The sequence below is a fragment of the Uloborus diversus genome, unplaced genomic scaffold (assembly GCF_026930045.1).
Source record: "Uloborus diversus isolate 005 unplaced genomic scaffold, Udiv.v.3.1 scaffold_13, whole genome shotgun sequence".
Classification (NCBI taxonomy): domain Eukaryota; kingdom Metazoa; phylum Arthropoda; class Arachnida; order Araneae; family Uloboridae; genus Uloborus; species Uloborus diversus.
Window position 1 is genome coordinate 6,538,444 of NW_026557987.1, and position 25,526 is coordinate 6,563,969.

General features: G+C 34.0%; 1 protein-coding gene across 1 annotated transcript in view; it reads right to left on the reverse strand.

Annotated features, from left to right (window-relative positions):
- Positions 1-22,706: 22,706 nt before the first annotated feature.
- Positions 22,707-25,526, reverse strand: part of LOC129232593 (V-type proton ATPase subunit D-like) — a 36,941-nt gene continuing 34,121 nt past the window's right edge. The window contains exon 7 of the mRNA XM_054866726.1: positions 22,707-22,953. Within this exon, the coding sequence (XP_054722701.1) occupies positions 22,812-22,953 (142 nt within the window). The 3' untranslated portion in view covers positions 22,707-22,811. The remainder of the gene's footprint in view (positions 22,954-25,526) is intronic.

The following is a 25,526-nucleotide window of genomic DNA, read 5'->3' on the forward strand; positions in this document are numbered from 1 at the left end:
AGCATGAAAATGTGCACCTCGAAGCGATTTTTCGAAAATTCGCTGTGGTTCTTTTTCTACTCCAATTTTAAGAACATAACCATCATAAGATGGACGAGTAAATTACGAAATGATCATAACGTGGAACCGTAATATGACCACAATCCAGTTGGCGAGATACGAAATTATCATAACGTGGATCCGTAACATGGGCACCAGGACTGCGGAGTCGGAAGGAAAATAGCCGACTCCGACCCCGACTCCGACTCCTGGATTTTGAAACGCTCGACTCCGACTCCGACTCCGGATTTTTTTTAAAATTTTTTAATTGTATTTTTTAAACTCCCTCTCTCCATTCAAGGGAAGGGGGAAAACCTCTTAACAGAGATTGAAATATTAATTCCTTTTTATGAAAATTTAGCATTTTGTTTTTTATTGTAAACCCAAGACGTCATACAACGTTAGAAATTCAATTTAAAAATCAAACATTCCAATAGTTACGAGTTAAAAAGTGAGATGACTTAAAAATCCCTTTTAAAAATTTTGAAAATGATTATCTGTAATTTGCCCCCCTTTAATGTTTAACAAATATATATTGATCAAATCGTGTGCTTTCAATTTTTGAAAGCTGTAACTTGAGAGAAAAAAAACTTTTTTTCTAAATCCAAGTTCTTGAGAGGGAGTGGTTTGCCCCTGGTGACATCCATCTAGTAGATGACACCCAAAGTTAATTTCAGAGTTTATAAAAAATATAAATACTTTAATTCTGAAAATTTTCACGGATATATTTTAAATTATATTTCATCAATAAAATTTCAACGAAAATATGGCACATATGCGTCAGGAGCTAATTTTACACAAAACGCGGCGGTATACAAATTTGTACGAATAGCTTTTACTATACCTATATTTCTTCTTCGCTAAATTTTTAATTTAAATTTTATTGGCTGCTTTTAAATTAACCTAAATATGAAGATTTTAAGATTAACTGCAATTCTTGAGTGTTGTAATCAAGAAATTTTTTACACTTATTTTGTTACATACTTTTTAGTGAGAACCAAGCTTACAGAAATAGTCTTAATAAAGAAAAAAACATTAGATTATTTCATCGAATCTTTTGGATTCGTGCTTTCGAGCCAGAACTTCTTTGAATTTGCCGATCACACTTAAACGTTTCAACCATAGCTACAGGCGTCGACTTACTAATTTGTTACGTTTCTTTTACTATTTTAAACTGAGATAGAACAAAACACTATGTTTCTATTTTTATTTGAAAGTGATTACTTGAAAATGTTATTCAACAAAACCGTTTGCTGACAGTTGCTATTAGTTAAGTTAAAAAGCAAGCAAACTAGGGGACGGCTACAGAAAGTTCGGTAAGCATTCAAGCTAGCTGATTGCCATAATGGCAGTTATTTTCTCATTAGTATCTTTTTATACATGTAATCGAACCAATTGGTAATCAATTTTTAAAAAATGCAAGGAGAGTCAGTGAAAAGGAAAGAAAAAAAGAAGCCCGGAGTCGGAGTCGGCATGTTTTCCAACGACTCCGACTCCTTTATTCCAAAATCAGTCCGACTCCGACTCTTCGACTCCGACTCCGACTCCACAGCCCTGATGGGCACAAGCCAATTGGCGAGAAAATTCGCCATACATTATTTGTAAATATACAGGCGAACCAAAAGACCTTTTGATTTTTCTATTACGAGCAAAGCCGTGCGGGTATCACTAGTATCTTTTAATTGAGTGATTTGCCGGATCGTTGATAGTGTAGATCCGCGGATACAGATACGGATCTCAACTTTTTTACCTAGTTTTTTTTTTCCAGTCCAAGTCAGTGTCGGATCCCTACATTCGGGGACCAGTCGCAATCTATTTTTGGGGCCTCTTCACACAACGTAAACATTTTTCATGTGCAGTTTTGGATCCCTTTGGGAGGGGCCTCGGTAGCGCAGTTGGTTGGCACGTCATTGCAGTAATCCCGAGGTGGTGGGTTCGATTCCCGCCCGTTACCCTGGTTGTAACTTCCTTCTCTGTGCTGTTAAATTCTGTCCTACACTATGTGCCTGTATTGTGCTATCTGTCATATGGGACGTGAGTTCATAAACGGGTCCTGTGTGACCAAGTACACGAACTCGAAATGTATGTTGTCAATAAACCAAACCCTTTGGGAACCTTGCGGTCGCGAGGGCAATGGGAATGGAACGCTGGGAGGAAAGGGACAGCGCTGCATATATGCTGAAATAAAAAGTGAATAAATATTTCTAGCTTGCTTGCTAGAATCTAAAGCTTGCTAATTTCCATTTTGCTCGCCCGCGAATGAATGTTGAGTTTTTTTTCGACCCGACCACATGTGCATATATACCTAAGAACGTATAGACGCCCGAAATATCCATTTTGATGATTCCCGAGTTAATTAAGAGTTTTCTCGTGACGTCTGTATGTACGTATGTATTTGCGTATGTACGGATGTGCGTAAGTATGTCGCATAACTCAAGAACGGTATGTCCTAGAAAGTTGAAATTTAGTACGTAGACTCCCAGTGGGGTCTAGTTGTGCACCTCTATTTTGATTGCATTCGGGTGTTTCTAAAGGGGTCTTTTGCACCTTTTTCGGGAGAAATCATTGGTAATTTCGATGCTAACTCAAGGCGATGTATCGCCAGTCTTTTGGTCGCCAAAATTTGTAGCCAACTTGGCGACAAATTTGGCAAATTTTCTTTTTCTTTTTTTAAAAATCTGGTTACAGTTTGACCGCTGTTGGTTAAATTTAGAGAACTAATTATTGAATCACATTAAAATTGCCAATAATGGGGGGGGGGGGAAATTGAAGTGATGTGATGCATACATACAAGGATTAGCTTCGGGTGATTCATGGGGCAGATACAGAGGTGTCAAAAACCTAACTTGTTCTGTAGTGTCACCTTAGTCGCGTCTTCTTTAGTTTTCATTGGTGGCGAATATTTGTTTTGCTTGGCGAGCGGGACGCTCCCGCGTCACTTGATAATATAATTGGCTGCTCTTCAGCTTGGCGACGTTTATTGACGACAGAAACAATTTTTAAAAAATCTAGTCGTAAAATGGGAACAGAAGCTGAAAAGGACAACGAAAACGCAACACAACAAACACTTGACGAGACTTGACGAAAAATGTCGCCAAAAAAAGTGACTCCAACGCAGCGATTATATTGATAGTTTTCGTTTAGTAATTTGTGGTTTATGTGTCATCAAACCTACGTAGAAACTACTTATCAGATGAAGCAATGTATTTTTTTTTTTTTTTTTTTTGTCTTAGTGTTCTTTTATACAGAGATAGATTCGGCGTTTTACCCTGCAAGCCTTGAAACAGGACTAATAAATGAAAAGTAATATTTCAGAAAATATTCAATTTAAGCCATTAAAAGTAGAACAAATCCGCCAACGGAAAAAGAACAGTTCTCGAAAACTTAAGTTAAAAGTGAAAATAAACATCCAAGTAAATAAAAGAGGTCATTAAGGGCAGTTACAACTTCATTTAAATTAAAATGTTATATAATAGTTTAAAAAAACACTAAAGGCTTCGCTAGTTGTTGCCAATTGAGTTGCTTCCTTCAGCTAAAAGTACTACTTTTAGTCACTGAAATTGATATAATAAGCAAAAAAAAAAAAAAAAAAAAATTGAATTTTGACATTTTGCATTCAAATTATGTTTTTCGCAATCACGAGTGTGTGTATGTAGGCGTGTGTGTTTGGGTGTGGGGGTATGTGTTTGTGTGTACGGGATATGTGTGTGTGTGTGTGTAGGCATGTGTGCTTGTGTCTGTGTGCTGGCATAAGTGTGTGGGTAGTTGTGTGTATGAATGTGTGTGTGGGGGGGTATGTGTATGTGTGTGTAGGCATATGTGTTTGTGTCTGTGTGCAGGCATGAATGTGTGGGTAGTTGTGTGTATGTGTGTGTATGTGTGGGTGTCTGTATGGTATGCGTGTGTGTATGTGTTTGTGTGTGTTGTGTTTGTATGTGTGTGCGTGTGTGTAGTTGTGTATGTATGCGCATGTGTGTAGGACATGGATGCAACCTGGAGACGGTTTTCGCTAGGGGAGCAGTATCGTGAGGAGCCCGTCGGCGGTGATGCTGCGGAGGGTGGCGGTGAGAAAAATCAAAGGAACGTCAAAAACAGTCAAGTGAGAACAATAAGCAATCGTGATTGCTAAAAAAAAAAAAAAACATGGAGTGAACTCATTTTTCCAACGCTTGATTTTTAATTAATTTTTTAGAATGTCCGATTTTGAAAACAAGGCGTGGTCTTTATGACGTCACAAATGGGCTCATCTCCACTGGCGTGCTTTATGAGCCCAACTTTGGCACATCTCCACTGGCGCACTGTATGCTTACGCTTGCTGTCTACCGCGTTTCCACGTTATGATAATCAAGAAGTGAATTACATGTCGCGCTTTACGCTTGCTATCCACCATATCTTTGCCAGTACACGTGAGTTAAAAATGCGAATTAAATATTGCGCTCTGTGCAAATGACATCAGTGGATGGCGTTTCATCATTTGTGATGTCATGTGCAGAAACGCAAACAATGAAATTGCACCGTTTAAAATAACTGTTGCAAATATTAAACTTTGCCAATTGATTTTAAAAACTGGTTAAATCCTATGTTTTTAATCATGCTCCTTCAGTAAAAAAATACTTTTAAATTTCGGAAACGATCCCATTTCACCTAAGTGACCAAATTTTCTTTTATCAACTCAACAGCGTGAATTTTGTTTGTTTTTGAATGTTTCTTTCTCATTCTCAATAAGTTGATTAGAAGTCCTCCCCCTTCATTACCATTTGCAGTGTTATGGTATCAATAGCGAGTTTCGAATGATAAATATTATACAGATTGTTTAACATTATATAGCTATTGTATAACTTCATGTTTTTGAAATCGTTAAATATTATGAAAGCAGTGACAAAAGCGAAAGTGTATCTGCCTTGAAATTTTACCACATTTATGGCGAGTATCGCTACTATACATATAAAGTCATAGAAGTAGAAAGCATTTAAGCTCTGAAATGAATTTTTCATTGGTTTTGTTAAGGGGGTGGAGAATTGAGCTATCAAGCAGAAGTTAACTCCCTTAAGCTCCTCTTAACTCTGCTCATCGTTTTCAAATACAAGGTATACTAAATGTCTTAAAGTTGGAATTCGTACAAGAAAACTCTCGGACTGATCATAGGTTGAGAATTTGCGGGTTAATTTAAAGTCGTACTCACATCTAATAGATGGCAGCACTAAAAAAAAATATTTTCTGTTGAAATTCTCGGGAAAATTTAAAGTCTTACACACATCCAACAGATGTCAGCACTAAAACAAAATTTGTTTTTTCTATGAACATTATCAGGTAGGAAAAGGTAGGGTAGTCCAGGATCTGAAGGGGGTTGAGCATGCATGGAAAGGCTGACGCAATATTATTTCTGATTATTGTTACAGGTACGATGGTGATTATGAAACCACATGTCGTCGCCCCCCTGGGTGGTCGACAACCCCGGGGGAGGGGGGAAAGCAGTGGGGGAGCCGTTTTCTAAAACACTCATAACTCGCGAACTATTTAAGATAAAACATTGAAAAAAGTGGCAATCGACGCAACAAAACAAGGGCTTCATAAAAGCTAAATATGATTATGGACCTATCTTTGTTGGTTTCTGAGTAAAATTCCATTTTTCGCAAACAAGCAAAATTTTTGAACAAAATGCGCAAAACAAACTTTTTTTGACCAAAATAAATTCCAAATCCAAATTGTTTGATTTTTTTTTCAAATAAAGTCCAAAATATCGTTATTCAGTTTGTCAAAATCATTTAAGTACTGCTAACGCATTGAAAAACAAAATGACAGTAGCAAGCTCGAACACGATTTGCATTATAGTTCAGGATCTGAAGGGGTATTTTGAGCATGCATGGAAGACCTGACGCAAAATTATTTCTGATTAATGTCACAGGCACTATAGTGATTATGAAACCACATGTCTTCGCCCCCCTGGATGGTCGACAACCCCGGGGTAGGGGGAAAGCAGTGGGGGAAGCCGTTTGCTAAAACACTCATAACTCGCGAACTATTTGAAATAAAACACTGAAAAAAGTGGCAAAAGATGCAACAGAACAAGGGCTTGAAAAACCTAAACATGTTTATGGTCCTATCTTTGTTGGTTTTTAGTTAAAATTCCTTTTTTAGCAGCCATGCAAAAATTTTGAATAAAATACGAAAAGCTTTTTTTTGAAAGATAAGTTCTTTTTTTAAATTATTTAACCGTTTAAGGAATCAATAAAACGTGAAACTTCATTATTCAGTTTGTTTAAAACTACTTAATTATTACCAACGTGAGCGTTAAAAAGCGAAATAGAAAATGCAAGCACTGCCTAAGTTAGCGCATTGAACAAAACGGCAGTATGCTAAGGAGAAAAAAAAATAGCCTTATTATCCTTATGACGAACTATTCATTCTTCAGTTTACAAACTTATTCTAATTGCAAAGTATTCAACTATGGCTTTAATTTTGTTATATACTGCTTTAAATTTGAGAGGAACTAGGGAACCAGGCCCACAGTAGTATCATATCAAATATAATTTTAATTTATTTTTGTTAATTTATATTTTCAATTTGCACAAAAGAATATTGCGTATATTGTTTTGCGGATATTATTTTTTATAATTTACCCAACAAAGAACAATGATACAAGAAATAATATGTTCTAAATAAATATAAAACATTGGAAGCATCTTTGAGCTTTTATGAAAATTAATATAAATATAAAATTATACACTAAAGTTTTAAAAAAACTAATTAAATAAAATTAGTAAAATAATGCGTATTAAAAAATAATTGCAGAATATTAATATGCATACATAAAGCATTAATATATCAGAAATTCTGAAAGCTGGATCATACTCTCTTTTGTTGACTTGTAATTGTTCTGTTGAATCGTTCTCTTCCGAGTATTTTGTAATTTATGGGTTTTTGCTTTAGCCTTAATAGCACAGTATTTACAGCAAGATGAATTATTAATAAAACATTTACAAGATTATTTACAGTTCTTGCCTGCGCAGAGTGGAATTAAACTCTCTGGTAACACTGGCTGCATTATAAGGTGTGGGACTCTATTGTTTTATTTTCATCCAAGTGAAACCCAAACTTGGTTACATCTAAAGGCACTGCTAAGGTACAGGGGAATTGATTCAATAGTACTACTTCTACAATAGAGCAATACTTCTTAGCACATGTTGGGAAGAATTGCAGGAGCATGGTAGAGAGCTGATATTATATTTATTTCTGATGGAAATGATAAGAAATTATTGTGTGTAATGGTTGCATTCGCAAGAAATACCTATTTTCTTGACAATTTTTTTTATAATACAGCTTCTAACAGTTGAAATTCTGAAGCACTCAGATATTGTTTTAATGATAACTCTAGTGTGCAAAAAACAGTTTCCGACTTTTTTGGTAAAGTGAAAGCATACTTTTTTGTTCCTATTTTACTTGTTAAATCGCAGTCGGAAAATGCATCAAAAGCTTGTAAAATTTTAGATGTTTTTTTCCGTAAGTGCTCCTGAAGATAGATGCCATCCTAAAGCTCTTTTCCTTTCCACAACACCAGCACATGAAATGGCAACCTCTGTCCTTTAACAAAGATTGCCAATAAGAATTCATTAGTTTCTGATCTATAAACTATTAGTTACTTTTTCCCCTATTTTGCACTGAATCATATGTAGGAATTAGGAAGATAGATTCTGTTGCGTGCTTCGTCCTGGTTGGACTCGGGCATTTCAGAGAAATTTATTACTTGACTCTCAGATTTTAAATAATATTCATTTTCGTTTTCAGAGTTACCAGGCACCAGAAGCTGATTGGATGCAGGAACGGATATGTTACATATTACATAGTCTGAAATGTACTTTTAAAGGTTCTTTTTATTTTTGGGAATGGCTAAGACACGAAACCACTGGTTTGGTACATAGTGATTTTTTCATAAGGGAAGGAGACTTTCCTGAACTTCTGGTTTTTAAGTTATGAAAACGTCAGTGAGATGTACCGATCGTGTTTAAGGTCCATTCGTGTAATTTGAGTATTGGAGAGAAAATTTTATTATTTTTTATTTGGAGACCTGCAAAAACTTTGCTGCATTTGAAAGTAGTGTTTGGGACATTATGGACCATAGTCATTCCATTGATAACTTGAACTTTGTTCTTAAAATAGAGTGCTTCTTCTAGAGTTTTGCTGCAAGAAGTATCATTTTCAATTACACTCACGAAATCGGACCTCTCACTTTGCTTCAGTGAACCATTCTGATCAACTTAACCTAGCACTGGGCTAATTGTATGGGAATGATTTTTATCTGTACTAATATCACTTTTGAGCTAACGTTTCCCAGGTTAAATATTTTTTTTTTTTTGGTTTTCTTTTGCTGTTTTGCAGTCGCTATTGAAGATATTGCCATTGCAGGACTTCTCTGGATAAGAGACTATTCACATTTTCTTTAACGTTCCACTGAAATTTTGATGCTCCCCCCACTGCTTTCCCCCCTCCCCCGGGGTTGTCGACCACCCAGGGGGGTGACGACATGTGGTTTCATAATCACCATCGTGCCTGTAACAATAATCATAAATAATATTGCGTCAGCCTTTCCATGTATGCTCAACCCCCTTCAGATCCCGGTCTATACCTTGAACTCTGAAGAGTCATAAACATCGGAAGAACACCATCTATACAGGGCACGATTGAAACATCGAGGGGCCCTAGGCCAAATCCTTTTTTTGGGGCCCCTGTATTCAAACTGTATTCCTTTAGCCGTTGGCTGAACCAATTTTAGCCATAGACTAAAGTAATTTCAACCGTTTAGGGGCCCCTAGGCCACAGCCTAGTTGGCCTATTAAGTTTTTAGGCTCTACATCCATATCGAAACGCAGCGTAATTCTAAGCCAAGTTCTCGCATATCACTTGCGAAGTTTAGAGGATTCGGAGATGTGTGGACGCGAAACTAGTGGAACACGGCTTAGAATTCAGCTATGACATAAATGGTGTTCTGCCGATGTTTTTGATCCTCCAGGCTTGTATTTTTGATTTCCGTTACGGTTCTAATTTAAAAATCACACGATAGCAACACAAGATAAAACTGGGTACTCCTACTAATGGATGAAGAGGGTGTTTACAGCCTCCATTTATCAGCCAGCACTGATATGGTTTTTCCGTCATAAAACGTCATCAAACATGGCCTTAAAGTGCTTATTAGTCCTTCAACTTCGAAACATTTCGAAGGACTTCCGTAATGTGTGACTGTTAAAATTGCGTTTTTAAAACTTCAATGCGAAGAAGTGTCCTGAGAATAGTCCCTGAACCCTGTAACTTCTCTTAACGGCATTAACATCAACCTGATTTGCCTTTTTAGGACTTCAGTTGAAAAAAGCTTTTGAAGGAGGATCTCAGAACAGCCGCCCTTTACATACTGGTAATTTTAAAAGATATTCTAAAACTGTGCCATTAAGATAACAATGAAGAAAAAAATACCGACTGAGTAGCGACCGCTTCCTTCTACATACTGTTTTCAATGATAGCATAAAATGAAACGTTTTAATCTTCGAATTCGAAACTTGTTCCGGGAGCGTCTTCCGTTTCCAAATGTACCCCAAAATTGATATCAGTTTCAAAACGGTTACCCCACACAAGAATCCATGTTTCTACCACATCCAAGTTGAGAACAACCAGTTTTCCCACATGCGGCATTTCTACGAGGCGTATTTTTAAAGTAAGTTCCGTTTTGATATAAAAAAAGAACGAGTACAGATAGAGCAAAGAAATTTATTGCACAAAAATCTACCATCCTTACGCTATTTTTTGACATTGCTCCCGTGATTTTCCAAACATTTGTCATAGCGTGGTACAGGTTTTTGTATACCTATTCATAGAAAATTGCCGCCTGTGTAGTCAGCCATGGGATAACATGTTCTCTGAGCTCATTATTGCTGTTGTGCCACAGACCACCTAGGAAAGACTTTAGATGCCGAAACAAATGAAAGATGCTGCGAGTGAGGTGAGGGCAGACCAGAGGATGTTCAAAAACGCCCAGCCAAAGCCCTGTAAGAGTCCTCATGGTTGACTAAACGGGCGGTAACTTTGTACGAATAGGTATGCAAAAACCTGTACCACGCTATGACAAATGCTTGGAAAATCACGGGAGCAATGTCGAAAAATAGCGTAAGGGTGGTAGATTTTTGTGCAATAAATTTCTTTGCTCTATCTGTACTCGTTCTTTTTTTATATCAAAACGGAACTTACTTTAAAAACACGCCTCGTATAAAGTTTCACGCTAAAGACAGATCTCATCCCCCGTTTGTTTCCAGAGTCGTTCAAAAGGAAAACGCTGTAAGATCTGTTTGAGCTGTATGTGGCACAGTAAATAAATAACACTAGTTGCGCAAAACGCGAGCAAAATCCCTCCAACAAAAACTGTTTATAAAACTAAATCGAAATCTTGATATGAAGAATTCTTTGAGAATTCTGAGATGATATCGATTAAATTTAGAGTAAGTTTCATTGCATCATTAAAGTAGGAGAACGTGGGGCAAAGTGAAATGGTGAAATATTTACTCTACTTTTAGCGCGTGGGTTACAGTGAGGCAAAGTTTTTCGTTTCTTTATTTTATACTAGTGGTACCCGCACGGCTTCGCCCGTAATAGAAAAATGAAAAGGTCTTTTGGTTCGCCTGTATATTTACAAATGTATGGTGACTTTTCTCGCCAATTGACTTGTGCCCATGTTACGGTTCCACGTTATGATAATTTCGTAATTTACTCGTCCATCTTATGATATTTTTTTTTCTTAAAATTGGAATAGAAAAGGAACCACATCGAATTTTCGAAAAATCGCTTCGAGGTGCACACTCCCATGCAACAAACTAACTTTTGCCAAATTTCATGAAAATCGGCCGAACGGACTAGGCGCTATGCGCGTCACAGACATCCTCCGGACAGAGAGACTTTCAGCTTTATTATTAGTTAAGATTTTCTTAAGGTAGGCGAACACTCTAAATATTTTTTTCTTCAATATTTAATGCACCTTTTTAAAACCTTATACGATTATTAAATATGACATAAATATAACATTTTCACTACTTATTTGTTAAAAAAATTTCGATAGGTTTTTTTAATAAAAAAAGCCATATTTTTAACAAAAAACTACCATTACCTTAACACTTCCAGTGCATTCACTATTATTTTTAAAACGTTTTGTGTCTATCTCTTCCTGAGGTACCAGGGAGTGATATGACAATCTGATTTAGAAATAATGAACTAAAAACAGGTTTTATGGGTAAATTCGTGAAAATTAAACGTGTTTTTTGCCGTCTAAGTTTAATTGATCATTATTGAAAAAATAAAACGCATATTTAATGCCCATTAACTTTTTGAGGTTTATGTCACCGTAATGTGTTCAATTACCATGTTTGTTTCAAATCTTTAGAGTGACTCCTTTTTTCGATAAGGCTGTTGGCGAAAATATAAACTTGAAAACGTGGTTATAAGAAAATCAAGAAAGAAAAAGTAAATTTCAGTTTTTAGCAGTGTAATCGAGTTTAGTAAATTCATTCTAGTTTTTTGTAAATATTTCAGCGATTTAAAAAATAATTGCGGATTTAGAAAGATGAACATTGGGGCTGTCTGAATTTTTCAAAATCTCATAATCGATTCTTTTCGAAAATAAGGGTGTTCGCCTACCTTAAAAACAATGCATGGTAATGACATTTTTTGCGTCTAAAACGCTTGCATACATAAGCTGCATTACAAACCCACTATAAAAAATTTCTCATAGAATCAAGAATTCCAAATTTCTTGAATTTTATATTTATTGTCTCGTGCTCCACACTAATATTTTGCGGAAAGTCAAAAATTATTTTTTATTATAATATGATAAAGTTCTTATTATTAACATTATAAATATTAATTGAGGCCTTCTAATACCATTGCGCTAGTTATTTAGTTAATGCTAAGCTTATTTGCATTTTAAATAGTTTGTACAATTAGTCAAGGACATGTGGAGCAATGCGGATGGGGCAGAGGGAAATAGTTTATTTTGTTTTACTCACCCAATCACTTACTAAATTACTTACACGTGTTCATTTATTAGTTAATTCATTTCCATTCCTTGGTTTAGTAATTCACTTCTATTTATTCATTCATTCACTTGTTTTCTTATTCATTTGCTCTTTTACTTACTCTTATTTTTATTCATATATTATTTTTTTTATTTAACTATTCGTTCATTGTTTCAGTATCTTTTTATTTAATCATTCAAAATTTTATTTACAGTAGAATTTGATCAAAAGTATTTTTTATGGTCGAAGATAAAGGATTTCATTAGATAAACATTTTATTTTTCACTTTGCCCCATGGAAAAAGATAAAAATGTTCCACTCTTTTTTTTTTCTTGAAGGCACAAATTTACGGCCAAAAAATAAATATAAAGTTTCAATGCGTGTTTAATTAAAAAAATACAATGTTCTTTCCTTAATTTTCAAAACAAATTTCCCATTTGTTCATTTCGAATAAGCTCACTCACTTTAAACTTTGCCACCCACATTCCCCTACTTTAGTACCAAAAGGGAGTTGGCTAGCTATATTGCACACACGCTTTTAATTTTTTTTAAAAATAAAATTGTTTATAACAAATCGTTCGTTACATAAAGAAACTCAAACGCAAGGGTAACATTGGTCTAAGTAAGAAACTATAAAGGGTAATAATACTTGAAAATAAACTGATCACTATTCAAAAATGAAATTAAAAGAACTCTAGATGCGTAAAAAAGTTTACACAGCTTGGAAATATGAACAGTTACAAAAATATTGAGAAACGACGAGAAAAGTTCCAAAATGTGTGTCAAAGCAGCCCGCGTTTACCGTACGTTAATCAGCAGTTTAAACAAAAGAGGCGAATCGATCCTATTAGAAACTTGGATCTCCACTTCAATAAGGCCAACTCTGAAAAAACTTTTCAAATTGTAAAAAAGACAATTTTTCATTGTCAATAAATTGTATTTGACCCCATTTGATAAATTCAAAAGCTTCCATATTTACTTTAATGTAAAGGGAAACGATGAACCGTCACGTTTAAAAGTCTTTTAATTTAGTTTATTTTTGTGGACATTCTCGAGCATAATTCGTGCACATCTGTGCAGTGTAGAAGCATATATCCCCTAGCCAATCCCCCCTTGTCTCAATAAGGTCAAAGAAACCCGAATAACGCTAATCATGGCCGCATTGCACCACAGTCCATCTTTCAAGCATTATCAAATCACAGGGAAAAAAATGGCTGTATAGAGCGGAACTTTCTTTTTTGAACTCGACACTTACATAAAATTGGCATTCTAGAACAATCAACAACTTGTTTTACTTATAAACTACATTGAGCCATTAAGAAACACAATTTACTACGATAATAGGGGTGACCATGTAACCTCTACCAGGACAGGACCACTTGAGGGGTCTAAGGACCCTTAACCTTCAAAATTTTTGACTTTCTGGAAAAAATATATGTTATGCATATTTTAATTTTGAACAATTTGATACCTTATTTATTACTATACGCAAAAAACTTTTCACGTTATCGTAAAAATGCGTAACCTCTCCCCGTAGAGATTTATGTTTACAGCAGCTCTTTAAGCGTCTTTTTCTCAGTTGCCGGTTTCTTCGATTTTCCCGTTTTGCGCGCATGATATCTCAAAAAGTTTCTTATATATTTCCGTAAAACTTTTCATACTTGTTTGTCTGGTTTATATTTATGCCCTGAACCTAAATTTAGTTATTGTTTTGTAAATTGTTTATTTATTTTTTTGAAATTTCATAAGGTAGTATCGAAAATTTCTAAAATTGTGGAAAAAAATGCTTTTATTTTTAAATATTAACTTTAATTTTCAGTTAAAATTTAGGTTCAGATCATAAAAATAAACTAGACAAACATGCATGAAAAGTTTTACGGAAATATATAAGAAACTTTCTGAGATATCATGCGCGCAAAATGAGAAAACCGAAGAAACCGGCACCTGAGAAAAAGAGGCTTAAACAGCTGCTGTTAACATACATCTCTTTGGGGAAAGTTTACGCGTTTTTACGATAACTTGAAAAGTTTTTTGCGTATAGTAATAAATAAGGTATCAAATTGTTCAGAATTAAAATATGCATAACATATATTTTTTCCAGAAAGTCAAAAATTTTGAAGGTTAAAGGTCCTTAGACCCTTTAAACATTTCCAATTGTAATCGATCGAAGTGGGTTAGTCGGCTTGGGAGGGAGGGGGGACAACAGATTTCGAATGTATCACATTTAGTTCCTTTCTTCTAGTCATAGCTTCCCAAACTGTAGTCTGCTGACCTCCTGGGGGTCAGCCGACTTCTGTTCGGAGGTTCGTTTAAATTTTCTAAGAAAAAGAAAAATTGAAAAGCATAAGATGACTTTTAAATAAGTCTTTTCATTTGAAACCCAGGTTTTTCCCCTTCGAAATATGGAGTTGACGTTCATGGGCGCCCATATGCAAAATTTTAAGGGAAGGGGGGATTTCAGATATTTTCTGAATGGTTTAGCAAGTTTTAGCAATTCCCCATAGATTTCAGTACAGTTTAGAGTTATTAAAATTTGACATTTTTAATAGACAGGGGTGATTGTGGTCCGGTATTTTACCGAATTTCCGGACGTATTTCCGGTATTTTCATGTCTGAAAATACCGGAATTATGTTCTTTTTTCGTTATGCTTTTATCTCCCTACCTCCGCAATTTATTTTAAATTATATAATACTAATCAAAATCAAGGCAAGAGCCTTAAGATGGACAACTATAACTTAAGATGGACAAAGGTCAAGATAATTTGTATAACACCAGCTCAAAAGTATCTTTGTAATCCATTAAAAATTTAATTAAATGTGCACGCAATATTTTGACTCAGAACTATTTAAAACTATGGCAAAGCTGCACTTAAGAATTAGGGGCCAAAGATTACCCCCCCCCCCATTCTCGCTTTGAAACTTACAGGTATTTTTTGATGAATTCACAATCACCCCTGAATAGAGTTCTAATTTCTAAGGGGGGAGGGGGCCTTAGCCCCCACTTGCTCCCCCCCTATATATGGATATGGCGTTTCAACACCACTTCCGACATCTCCGGATAAAGGACAATGCCATAAGGTCGTGCGAGAGTCGTCTCTGCTTCGACACCACTACGCAGCTTGTCATCTTACGAATATAAATGCTTGAAAGGATAAACATAATAATTGTTAAAACAATTATTTTTAAAATTAAATAGATTAATTTGGAATTAAACCATTTCATTTTAGGGATTAAACTTCGTAATTAATTAGGGCTTTTTAGCCTTTCCAAACTAGAAGTATTATATAAACACTAATGAAAACTATAATTGCAAACAAAATGAACGAATTCTCAACTTTTTACAAAATTCTACAGTAAGGGAAGTTTTCTGATCAAATTCTATAGAATTTCATAGAATTTATTATCTATAAAAACCTTATGCTCAAATTCTATAGCAGTTTCTATAGGACTTTATAGAAGAAATTCTCTATAGAAACTTCATTCTCAAGTTCTATATGGATATCTGTAGAATTATATAGAAATAATTTCTATAGGAACTTTCTTATAGACTTCTATATAATTTTCTATAGAATTCTATTAATCTCTATCAACCATTTTCGTAAGGGATCATGCTGCACTTTGAAATCTACCTTCCAGGATATTTATCCCCAGTTTTGGCTTTCTCTATAGAACAAAAAACACACGGAACCACTCGTTGTAAACGCATAACGTGTTCTTACATTTTTCACTACCTAGCTATTCCTTCCTATCTGGATTCTCAAACTAATGCAGCAACCAAAACTAAGTATCAAAAACTAGAAACTACAAGTAGTAATACACTCTGATGATAGGGATCCGCACTAAATAATAATTCATAAGATACCTGGACCGATTCTTATGAAAATGGCTATATATATGTATTTTTCCACGGAGAAGGTGCTCATTGAAGCCACTCGCCACCAGGTGGCACTGCAGAGTAGCAACTTCTGCACCGTTCAACCGATTGTCATGAAAATCAGTATAATGATGTATTTTTTTTGTTGGCGTAGCAACGCGCGTCGGGTACAGCTAGTTTGGGATAAAAAAGCTTTCCCAAAATTAAAAATAAATTTACTTTTACTTTCGTAACTAATCCGAGCATCAGGGTTTGCCACTATAGGAATACAGTCGGATCCCGCTACAACGCGATCCGACTTACGCCAAATGGCTACAACGCGAGTTTTTCCTGAGTAAATATTTTTTTTTTTTTTTTTTGCTAACGCAAATTCCACGACTGCAGCGCGAAATTTTTTGGAAAAGAATCGCGGAGTGTGAATATGGGCTTCATCGACACTAAATATCGGTTTCGTGAATGGACTTTCATCCCTTTGGAATCACTGAAACAGGAAGTTCACCCAATGTACTAGTCTAAACATCGCTTTGCTTTCGATTATACAAATACCCACTCGGCATTCTTCATTCAGTTTTTTTCATTCTACATATGAACGTTTATAAAACTGAATGGCACCCAAACGTTTTCTTTCAACTAAAGTTTCCAAAGACGGGAAGAGAAAGTTTTTGACGATTAAAGAAAAGGTCAAAATTCTGGACATGCTTGAACACTTAAAAAGTGCATCAAAAGTAGCGCGAAAATTAGGTATGAGTGAATCTTCAATTCGGATAATTAAAAATCAAGAAAAGGAAATCCGTAAAAGTTATAAATTAAGTTTCAATACTGAAGCTCAGAGTAGTGTCGAAGCCAAACACTAACATCATGAAAATGGAAGCTGCTCTTGCATACAGGGGTGATTGCGAGTTCATCAAAAAATACCTGAAAGTTTCAAAGCGAGAACAGGGGGGTGGGTGCGGGGGGGGGGGGGAATCTTTGGTCCCTATTACTTAAGTGCACCTTTGCCACAGTATTAAATAAGTTCTGAGTCAAAATATTGTGTGTACATTTGATTAAATTTTTAATGGATTACAAAGTTACGAGTTGGTGTTATACAAATTATCTTGACATTTGTCCATCTTAAGGGATAGGTGTCCATCTTAAGGCACTTGCAGGTATATTTGATGAGTATTATATAATTTTTAAAAAATGTGGAGGTAGGGAGGTAAAAGCATAACAAAAAAAAACGTAATTCCGGTATTTTCGGACATAAAAATACCGGAAATATGTCCGAAAATACCGGAAATTCGGTAAAATACCAGAACACAATCACCCCTGATTGTGGATTAAAGGGGCTAGAAAGAGGCGTGTTCCGTTCTTTGTAAACGATGCTGCAATTTATAGTTAATAAATGGTTTGAAAGTATATGAGGAGTGTTTACAAACGTCTGAAAAAATTGGGTATGCTTGTAAAAAATTACTAAACATACCTTGTTCCACGACGCGAAATTCCGACTTACGCGAGGTGTCTTGGAACGGGGTCTGTAATTTCATTTGTCGCCCGATATTGTACCTTTTCAATTTCGAAAAAATTCCGGAAGAAGCTACTGACCCCATAACATAACCAAAAATAGTTTAAAAGTGACTTCAATGTTGAAAAACTTATGGGAGGACTAGCCACTCTCCCAGATTTGACGTTAAATCCCGGTTATCACAAATTTGCCATTTCAACTGCGCTTGCGCGCGGACTTAGCTGATTTCAAAACTCTTGCTAAATTAATTACAAACATTTTAAATTTGGTAATACATATGAGATGGCAAGAGATAAAAATTAGGAATCAAAGTTTTTTCTGATTTAGTTTTTAGGCCTCGGTAAAGATTGAATTTTGCGTCTTAATTATTAATGGATTCGGTGTCTGAATCGTCTGTCCCTTTTCAGGACCAAATTTTTAAGCTCAGAAGAGCGTACTAGAATTCCAGCGTCACTTCTAATACAAAGCCGAACCCTCAACCTAAATAAAAATGTGTAATACTAAGTTGTTTACGCCTAACGTAAAATATCCCCAAAAGACGGATTTCTGTACTAATATTCCAATCATTTTTGAAGTACACAACGTGTTTTACATTTATGTTAAATAAATATTTCCAAACTAATAAATTTTGAAATGTCATTTTTCTCTTAAGATTATCAGTTATTCATATCCGTAGTTTCATATAATCTGTCACGAAGTCGCTGTGAAAATAGTCTAATCGCATTCATTAATTTGGTGGGACTCTCGCTCAACCTAAATATAAACAAGCAACACGAAATCTTAAAACAGAAAGCCCAAAAAGCTAAGTCCGCGCGCAAGCGCAGTTGAAATGGCAAATTTGTGATAACCGGGATTTAACGTCAAGTCTCTCCCAGTACATATGGCAGCAGTTGCAAGAACAATTTTAACCTTTAACAAGTACGGACCAATTTAAGTCAACATAACATACAGCGACATCAAAGTCTCTGGTTTATAAATAACTTTAAAAATTGCTGTAAAGTAAGAGACTTTTAAGTTTTGAAAACTTTTTCTTTGTAAATTTCAGTGAACTATTAACATTATCTCTACATAGTATAAAATGAAGTCTCCAAAAAGCGTCTGTTTGTTTGAACTCGCAAAACTCGAGAACTACCCGGCCGATTGCGCTGAAATTTCCACAATTTGTTCCTTTAAGTCCTGAGAAGGTTTGCAGACCAGTTCGAAAACAATTCGAGGAATAGTTCTTTTTTCATTCCAATTTAGGCCCAATTTTCACATAAATTCCCGATGATGGGGGTGAAAAATGACTCGCAAATAGTAATATCATATATCGTTGGAAAGAGAAGAATTTTCCGCGTTCTACGCAATTTGTTCCAACGCTCTAACTTAATTGAGGCGGGAGTTTTTTACGTTTTTAACTCGAATTTTGTCAGGCTTAGCTGAAATTTAGGCACTACTTTCTTCATTAAATCCATCAATAAAAAGTGAAGGAATTGTCCTACAGTTTTCTTTTTGACAGCATTGGAAAAAGCGACCTTTTTAACTCCAGATCTAACTCGACCTTTGATCGAAAAAATAAGCTTTCATCTCGAAAGGAAAAAAAGTGACAAGCCCTTTAAAATCAAGTTTAAGAAATCTCGATTCCATTCAAATTGTGAACCATTTTCTTTCGCATTTTAATTCCTTAAACTTATTTCATTTTGTGTTTCCATGGTTACGCATTTTAAATCCATCTTTCAGGATTTAATTTCTTAAAAGTATTTTAATATCCGTCGTCATTGTTTGGAAAGGAAATCATGATGTTTTTTTTTTTATTATTTATTTTTTTACGCTTGATTGTTGAATATACGTCACTTGACACAATTTTTATTTTCAAGGTAGACCGGGCAACGCAGCTAGTTGTAGATAAAACACATCAGTATTTCTTTCCTTAACTAAGAAAATATTTTAATCATATAACTCATGCATAAATTCTGAAGTTATTTATCCCATTTAAAAATTAGAATCACAAATACGCATAGGGGCTCGTACGAGGGGGCAGGGGGGGGTGATTGCCCTCCCCCTTTCAACAGTAAAGGGAGTTTACCCCTCCACTTTTCTAAGTTTAATACTAATGGCAGAATGAAAAATGATAGCGATGATCTATTCACGTGCTTAAAGAAAGTAATAAGAACTTGTTTTATGCTTTTTTTCATGTTATTTCAAAAAATTAAAATGGAACATTGATTTTGTGGGAGGAAATCTTGGTCCCGCTTTTTGAGTCTGTTTCTCGAATTTTTGGAAGAAGATCAATTCATTAATAATGACGTAAAAATTCAACTGCCCAATTTTTGAAGAAAAAATTTAGCTTTAAGGGTAAATTTCATTATCAATTTAATGACAAATAGTTGTGATAGTCTCTTTGAGATAAGAACCTGGCTCCCTCTCCAACAGAACCTTGGCTATGCCACTGCAAACTATTGAAAAAAAGCTAAGGGTTCCACAAGAAAATTGAGCATTTAAAACAGGGTTGGCCGAATTGGACCCAATTGGGTTGGACCCAATGGGTTTTTTTTTGAAAAAACCCATTCAAAAAAACCCATTATTTAGCCCACTTTTGGGTTTTTTAAAATTTTGTGAAATTTTTTTAAAAAATTAATTAATTTAAATACTTTCACAATTTAAACTTCTTTTTTATTTGTTCTTCACCACAGGCAATGAACATGAAAAATGGATTTTGAGCTTTAATAGTATTTCTTAACTCTTAACGGCATTAAAAATATACTTCAAAGATTTTAAATAAATGTATTTAACTTTTTTCTTTAACTGGTCAATAAATGACTCAAATTATCTTGACCAAGTCCTGTCACGTCTGATTTTCTCAATATTTGTAGATTGTACAGAAGAAACTAATCTAGTTAAAAGGCTTTCATGCAAATTATTTTCTGCTAACCAACACGTCACAAATCTCGAATAAACACAAGGTATATTTTTTAGAAATAAACAGATTTTTCAAACGGTCGACAAAAAACAGAACAGGTACAGTATTTTCATTATTTTACAAAAAAGTTTAATATTTCTTACCCTGTACAGAAATAGAAAAACAGGCAACATAAAATTCAAAAAAATGTCTTGATTAAGCTGGAATTCAGTAAAAAGGGATTTAAACTAATTGAGGTTCTACAGTAGTTTTGCATAACAAAATGAAATACTATAAAGTAAAATGCAAAAAAAAAAAAAAAATGTAGTAATTAAAAAACGAACAATAGGTTTTATCACTCGAGAAGTAACTTTGCCTTAACTGTTGGTAATAATGAAAATTAAAAAATCTGAAACTTAAACATTCTTGGGTTTTTTCGTCTTTTATACTTTTCTACATAAAACTCTGAATTTGAACTAGGTTTCGAGCTTTTTACCCGAAGATAATCTTTGCACTTTGTCCATATACTTATGCTACAATATGCTACAAGTACCCCACATTTTCCCTAAAGAAAGACAAAAAAAAACACATTTCTTTTAAAAAACCCAACTTTAGTTGGGTTTTTTTGGGTTTTATTTAAAAAAACCCAAAAAACCCTGGGTCCATGGGCTTTTTAAAAAAAACCCGGGTTTTTGCTAACCCTGATTTAAAAGGGTTCCACTGATCAAAAAATTTAAGAAACGCTGATCTAGGAGAAACTTTATTTTCAGATGTATTTTTCAACCACCCTAATGTTCACACCTGCCCCCCCCCCTTTCCATTACAAATCATATTTTTTAATATTTTGAAAGTACTAATATTTTTCTTTCTATGTACGTTTACAAAATAAGTAACAAAAGATGTAAACAATGACAAAACCAGACCTAATTGGAGAGTCAAGCTTTTAAAAACTCATTAAATAGCATTTATTCACAGAGTTTACAGAACAAAATCGACAACATATACATAATTTTATAACAATCTAACAGCAATATATTCATCTACCTTTTTACAATTCAGAAGGAGCGACAGAAATTACGGTTTTTTATGTTACGACACATTTCGACGCCGGTTCATATTTTTGCGCCATTTGCAACGCTAAAATCAAAATGCAGACTGTATAACAACAAGAACAGTAGCAGGGTTCGAAAATATCATGTTTTGAAAATATCTGATATTTTGATATATATTGGATGTTTTGATATCTATCCGATATTTTCAACCAACACAAACTAAAGTCTTCAAGATACTAAATTAATCCTCAAATCACTCTTTATTTTATTATATTGTTATTATAATAAGTAGACTTAAAATTAAGTCTTCTTTCATTATTTATATCTAATATTTCATTTAAAATTTTTATCAATTCAGCATTAGCTGTTTAACCATTTTTCTTCTGTTAGCTGGTTTACAGTTACATGATCCAGAAATAAAAACTATGCATTAGTCCGTGCAGTCATAAGATATTGTCTTTTTTCTGACCAACATTTTTTTTTTAATGTTTAGTATACCACATAAAAATATTTACATTGTATATGCAAGCTCCAAGATAATATTTTCCTGTTTGCCAAAAGATTAATTTGTTACTTTTCTTATTGACACTGTAACGGCTGATTTTTTATTTGACTAACTTAGATAATTTTTGGAGTTCTAAACAAATAAAGCTCCTGTTTTTTTTTGTTTTTTTTTTCTTACACAAACTCAAAATATTAAATACATCCTCAAATCACTCTTTATTTTCTTATAGTGTTATTACAATACATAGATTTAAAATTAAAGTTTCTTTCATTATCTATATCTAATATTTCATTTAAAATTGTTATCAGTTTTAATGGTGTAAATTTAACATTAGCTGTTTTTCTCATTTTTCTTGTTACCTAGTTTTACACAGTTATGTGATTCAGAAATAAAAGATATGCATCAGTCGGTGTGTAGTCATAAGACATTTTCTTTTTCTCTGACCAATGTTTAATATTTAATGAGGCACTTTTAATATGGATCAAAATCTTTACATTACTAATAATTTTATGAATATAAAATAAAAATTTGTTATATTACTGCATTAATATGTTATAACAATATAGTACATAACTCTTTGTTTATTTTTAATAATAAATAAACACTATTACTACGATTAATATACTTTTTTTAATGAAAATACCGTCGTTGAAAAAATAAACATCCAAAATATCAAAATATCATGATATTTTAAAAATAAATATCAGACATATATCGTGATATATATCGACCGATATATATCGGCGAACCCTGGACAGTAATAACGATAAATAATTTCTACATCGATAAAAAATGTCTGCGAAAAAAAAGTGTAATTCATTATTCGATTATAGGAATTGAACACTGGAATATTTCAAATAGTTTTCTCGATTATATATCACCCGATGGGCTGATTACGAATGCTTCTTAAACTCAAAACAGCAGATCTTCGTCGTTGTCCCCTTCGAGTATGTTGGGGGCAGAGTCTACTTCCACCCCAGCTGCCTTGAGGGCTTCCTTGCGTTTTTCGTTTTCGTCTCGCATCACCTTCTTCTTGCCTTGAATTTTCTTTAACCTAGCGAGAGAAAGTGATGAGGAAGACATTGTCATTTATAACAGGAGTAGTGGATGAAAAGCAGGGGTTGTGATTTTTTTTTTAAAATTTTTAATAAAGAAAGCAAAAAAAATTTTTTTTTTTTTTTTAATCTTCAAAAATTTGTAGATATTAATTACTTTACATTTAGAAACATAATATATTTCACTAGCTGCGTTGCCCGGTCTACTTTGAAAATGAAAATTGTGTCAAGTGACGTATAGTCAACAATCAAGCTTAAATAAAAGAAGAAAAAAACCATCATGCAAAATTTCCCCTCTGAACAATGACAGATATTAAAATATTTTTAAGAAATTTAAATGAGAAAGATAGATTTGAAAAGCGTAACCATGGAAACACAAAGTAAAATAAGTTAAAGAATTGAAAATGAGAAAGATGGAAATAAACAATGGATTCAAAAAGCGTTACCGTGGAAACGGAAAATAAAATGGTTGAAAACTTGAATAAGAGAACAGATTTTTGAACTTCATTTAATTCGCTTGTAACTTTTTTTCTAATGAAGATAGAGAGTTAAACTTTCGACTATAGGTCGAGTTAGATCTGGAGTAAAAAAAAGCAGCTTTTTCCAATGGCGCCAAAAAGAAAACTGTGGGACAATTCCTTCACTTTTTATTGATAGATTTAATGAAGGAAGTAGTGCCTAAATTTCAGTTAAGCCTAAAACAATTCAAGCTAAAAACGCAAATAATTCCTACCGCAATTAAGATAGAGCATTGAAACAAATTGCGTAGAACTCAGAAAATTCAACCCTTTCCAACGATATGTAATATTAATATGTGCAAGTCATTTTTCACCCCCATATTCGGGAATTTATGTGAAAATTGGGCCTAAATTGGAATAAAAAAAAGAACTACTCATCGAATTGTTTTCAAACTCGTCTGCAAACCTTCTCGGGACTTAAAGGAACAAAGTGTGAAAATTTCAGCGCAATCGGCCGGGTAGATCTCGAGTTTTGCGAGTTCAAACACACAGACGCTTTTTGGAGACTTCATTCTATACTATGTAGAGATACAATACACATGGATTCATTCAGCTTACTCTTAAAATGAGGAGAAGTTCTCGAACTGTTCAATATTTTTTTTTAGATTTATAAATACACTATAATGTTTAGATAAGATGTGATTTTGTTTTTTGGAACAATGGGGACGATGCCCATACCCAACAACAACTGAAAAGGAGAATCGTTGAAGAGGTGAACGCCATTCCGATTCAGATGTGCCAAAACGCAGCCAGAAGCTTCCAAAATCGACTATATCAGTGCATTGCTACTGGAGGTGGCCATCTTGCATATATTGTTTTTAAACGTTAATGTAAAAAAAAAACTGTTTGAAGTACCAAAAGTAATAAAAAAAATTCCAATCCTCTACATCTTATAGTATTTCATTTATTGCTCTCCAAAATGAGGGCATACCTTTTGCAGCACCCTGTATAATTGACAGCAAATCAAAACAAAAATAAATCAAAGAAAGATGGAAGAAATTCTTGAACTAGAAATACAGTCGGACCTCCACATATCGAAATTCTCTATATATCGAAATCCCAGCACATTTCAATGTTCATTACATAGAAAAATTGTTTCTATATATCGAAAAAATCTCTATATATCGAAATTTTTCTCGAGACATTCGTAGATTTTTTTTCTTCTTTAGGCTGTTTGTCTCATTAAAAATGAAGGTTAGGGGAGAAAATGATGTTCACTAAAGGTTGCTACGAAACTCATAAGGAATCTGATGTTGAGGGGTGTATAGATGGGTCGTTGTTTCGTTCTAGAGTTCTTAAATTCCCTCAAGTTTATTTCAAATACTATCTTAGTTGTAACCAGCAGAGATGCCACTCTCTTATTCAAGCTTTCAGTAGAAGTTCAAAAAATTTTCAGTAGTTTTCAGTGCTTATCAGTAGTTTACAATGCCCGACAAACGCTATGACAAAAGTAGAAAGTCAAATATATAGCGACGACGAAAATTAAAAGGTTATATGTATGACACCAAGTAAACTTGTTCATCAAGATTATAAGAGGAAATTATGGAATTAAATATACACTGAATAATAATTTGAATTTCTTCACTGCTTAATGCAAGTATGATTACCTTTTTGTATCAAGAGCATTCATGAATCTAATATTAAATACTATGAATCGACTTAAGTAATGTTGTGTGCTATGGCAGAAAAGCTTAAAGCAATTTTCAAAATATTTATTCATATGTACAGAACTAATATCAAAAGTTAATATAAATTTTTTAAATGACATACCTTTTTCACATGAGGATGACTGTTCTTAATACAGCTTATTTTTACAAGATATTTTAAAACACATTTAAAGCAAAGTCTTTAAAGGAAAAAAAAAGATGAAGCAATTGAACTTTTTAATCAGAGTCCATGAATTCTAGAAATCTGTTGCAAGCCAAAGAGAAGATAGTTAAACCATGCTGTGCCGACTTTAATTCCTCCTTCGATTGTTTTTTTCCCCAACAAAAATCATTCTTAAAAATTTAAACAACTTGAAGAAAAAAGAAAAAAAAACAAATAAAGTTTTC